Source organism: Penaeus chinensis, chromosome 2, assembly GCF_019202785.1.
Source record: "Penaeus chinensis breed Huanghai No. 1 chromosome 2, ASM1920278v2, whole genome shotgun sequence".
Taxonomy (NCBI): Eukaryota; Metazoa; Arthropoda; class Malacostraca; order Decapoda; family Penaeidae; genus Penaeus; species Penaeus chinensis.
The window spans coordinates 28,804,655-28,807,154 of NC_061820.1; the positions used below are offsets into that span (position 1 = coordinate 28,804,655).

Here is a 2,500-nt window from a genome sequence, read left to right on the forward strand (position 1 = left end):
AAGACTAATGTAACTAATAAGCCAGGTTCATTATGAGTGCAAGCATATCTAAATGTATAAAAGTCAGTAGAGCTGTAGCTTTATGGCATTTACTTAAAAAGAAAGGGATTTGATTTTTTTCCAAATGCTAATCACTTCAAAAATTCCACTACAGATTTGCAAAACTTCTGAACCAAAGTTTACGCCAGAGCATGCGCCGCCTTCGTGATACATTGCGAAGCAATGCAGAAACAAATGTAGCAACAGACACTGAGGCAACAGCTCAGTTGGAGGAATGCCATATAACTGAAACACAAGTCAGAACATCAACACCTTATATCCCGCCACCTGACTATGTAACGGCAGTTAGTGAGTGTGCTCCAGACCGAAGCCAGAGTTCTACCTCCACAGAGCCTCCTCCCAGGTACTCTACACTGGACCCTCTGCGACGGCAACAGGCCCTGGCAGCCTTGGGGAACAGTCTAGCTTCTGGTTCTCATATCAAGGCGGATGGGGACACTGATCAAGCATTACCAACGACATCAGAGTTGCAACGAGATAACAGCCTGCGCAGATCAGGGCTTCGTCGTAGTATTGCATCAGGTGTCCGCAGGAGTGCTAGGCGCCTGGCTGCAACACTAGGGGTTGGAGGTGGTGAGGATGGTGCTACATTAGTCAACAGTGAAGTGCCCCTTAGTCAAGATAGTCAACAAGGTGGAGAAAATGAGGAATCGCATCCTTATGCTTTTACCAATTTTGAACTTGTTTCTCAGTCAGATGCATAAATTAGTTGTAAGATTAATTAAATGTTCCCAAAATGAAAATAGGCATTAATATTTATAATGTAAAATCTGAATGTTATCTGTTGTTTTCATAGTTTTAGATTTTATTGTAGGCTAAGTTGCCTAATTTTATTACTAGAAATTACAAGAAACTATACAGTGCAATAGAAAAATGTGCTTCTTTTTAATGTTATGGTGATAGAGAATATTTCATATAAATCATCCAAGGGTGATCTGTTTTAGTACATTGCAGTCATAATGTACCAAAAAGTGCTACAGCCTTGGGATGAACAATGGATGTACAATATCTAAAAAAGATAGAAGTTTTCCACATTCTAGAGACAAAAATATAATTGCTTTTCTGAGTGGTGCTCTTCAATCTTGAAATGATATTTTGCCTAAATGAATATATAAACAAAACATCTGTGATATTTAAGAACTTTTTCTCAGACATGCTGTGTCACAGAAGATATAGCTGTCAGTGATAAATACGTGGACCATACATTGGATTGGCCTATACGCTTAATTCATAAAATTAATTTGATGAACTAGGAGCAGCTTTTATTCTTTCCAGGTGCACTAAGAGTTAGTACTTTGTCTTTGAGGTTTTCAAAATTTTAATGTATCAGTAAAAAAAGAAAGCCTTTGAAAAATCAAATACACATATTATGGGTCTTTCTCAAAATATACATTGCATCTATGTATTTTCTGACCGTTGCCTTTCTTGAATTTTTTACTGCAAAAGCCTCATCAGATAAGTATTGACAGGTTCAGTTGATCCATGGAAGAGTTGCCAATGAGAAGTATGAGGAGAGCAAATGCTACTACTGCAGTATGTCCTGGCTTCATAAATTTGTGCCAAACTCCAAATAGTGAGGCTGACAGTAAAGTACTCAGTAAAGGAAAGGTTTACTTGGCTGAGAAAATCTTGTTTGTAGATATATTTTTCACAACATCACCTAGTAACATTCTGCTGCTGTTGTGATGGGAAAATACAAGGTATCTTTACACAGGTAGATCCACTCCATCCAAATGAAAATCCCAGTTGGCAACTTCGAGCCCCACCTCATCACCTTTATTCAATGCAAATATTATCATTATTTTTTTTTTTTTTTGCCATGGCTTCTTTTACATTTTTTCCCCCCAGTTATTACTGAACCATTTCAAAAGAAAATGCACAGAAATAATTTTATAAATATCACACAAATTGTTGGGGGTCAGAAAGTGGGTAGGGCTAATAACATCACATTTAACCAACGAAAATGTCGCATGAGAAAATTGATATAACTAGATACTTAATTATTTGTATAATTTGCTCAGTATTATCACACTTACCAGATGAAAAAACAAAATTTCCTTTTTATTTATGATAACAAAGAGTTCCTTACAAAGCCTTCAGAATACTCTTGGGAAAAAGTAATTTTCATTTTTGGGTTAAATAGGTTAAATGGAAGTGGACCTACCTGGTTATATGTACCATGGTAAAATAATGAATTGGCAATTTTTTTATTTTAAATATTGAGAACTACAACTCTGAATTTGAGACATGGTACTCAATTAAGGGTCATTTCTGACTTTTGCATTATTTTACATTGATTTGAATGTGAACAGGTCACAATTTTTACATAGAATGACCGACCATATTGTTGTTGTTGTACTGGAGTGTCAAGTAAATATGAAATTTAGTGCTGATATTATATATGCTGTGATAAAAATCATAATTTGGAAGAGTACATGGC

At 35.9% G+C, this 2,500-nt stretch overlaps 1 protein-coding gene across 1 annotated transcript in view; it reads left to right on the top strand.

Annotated features, from left to right (window-relative positions):
- Positions 1-2,500, top strand: part of LOC125029620 (mucin-4-like) — a 103,351-nt gene that overhangs the window by 100,037 nt on the left and 814 nt on the right. The window contains exon 18 of the mRNA XM_047619607.1: positions 155-2,500. This exon is cut by the window's right edge and continues 814 nt beyond it. Coding sequence (XP_047475563.1) covers positions 155-764 — 610 coding nt within the window. The 3' untranslated portion in view covers positions 765-2,500. The remainder of the gene's footprint in view (positions 1-154) is intronic.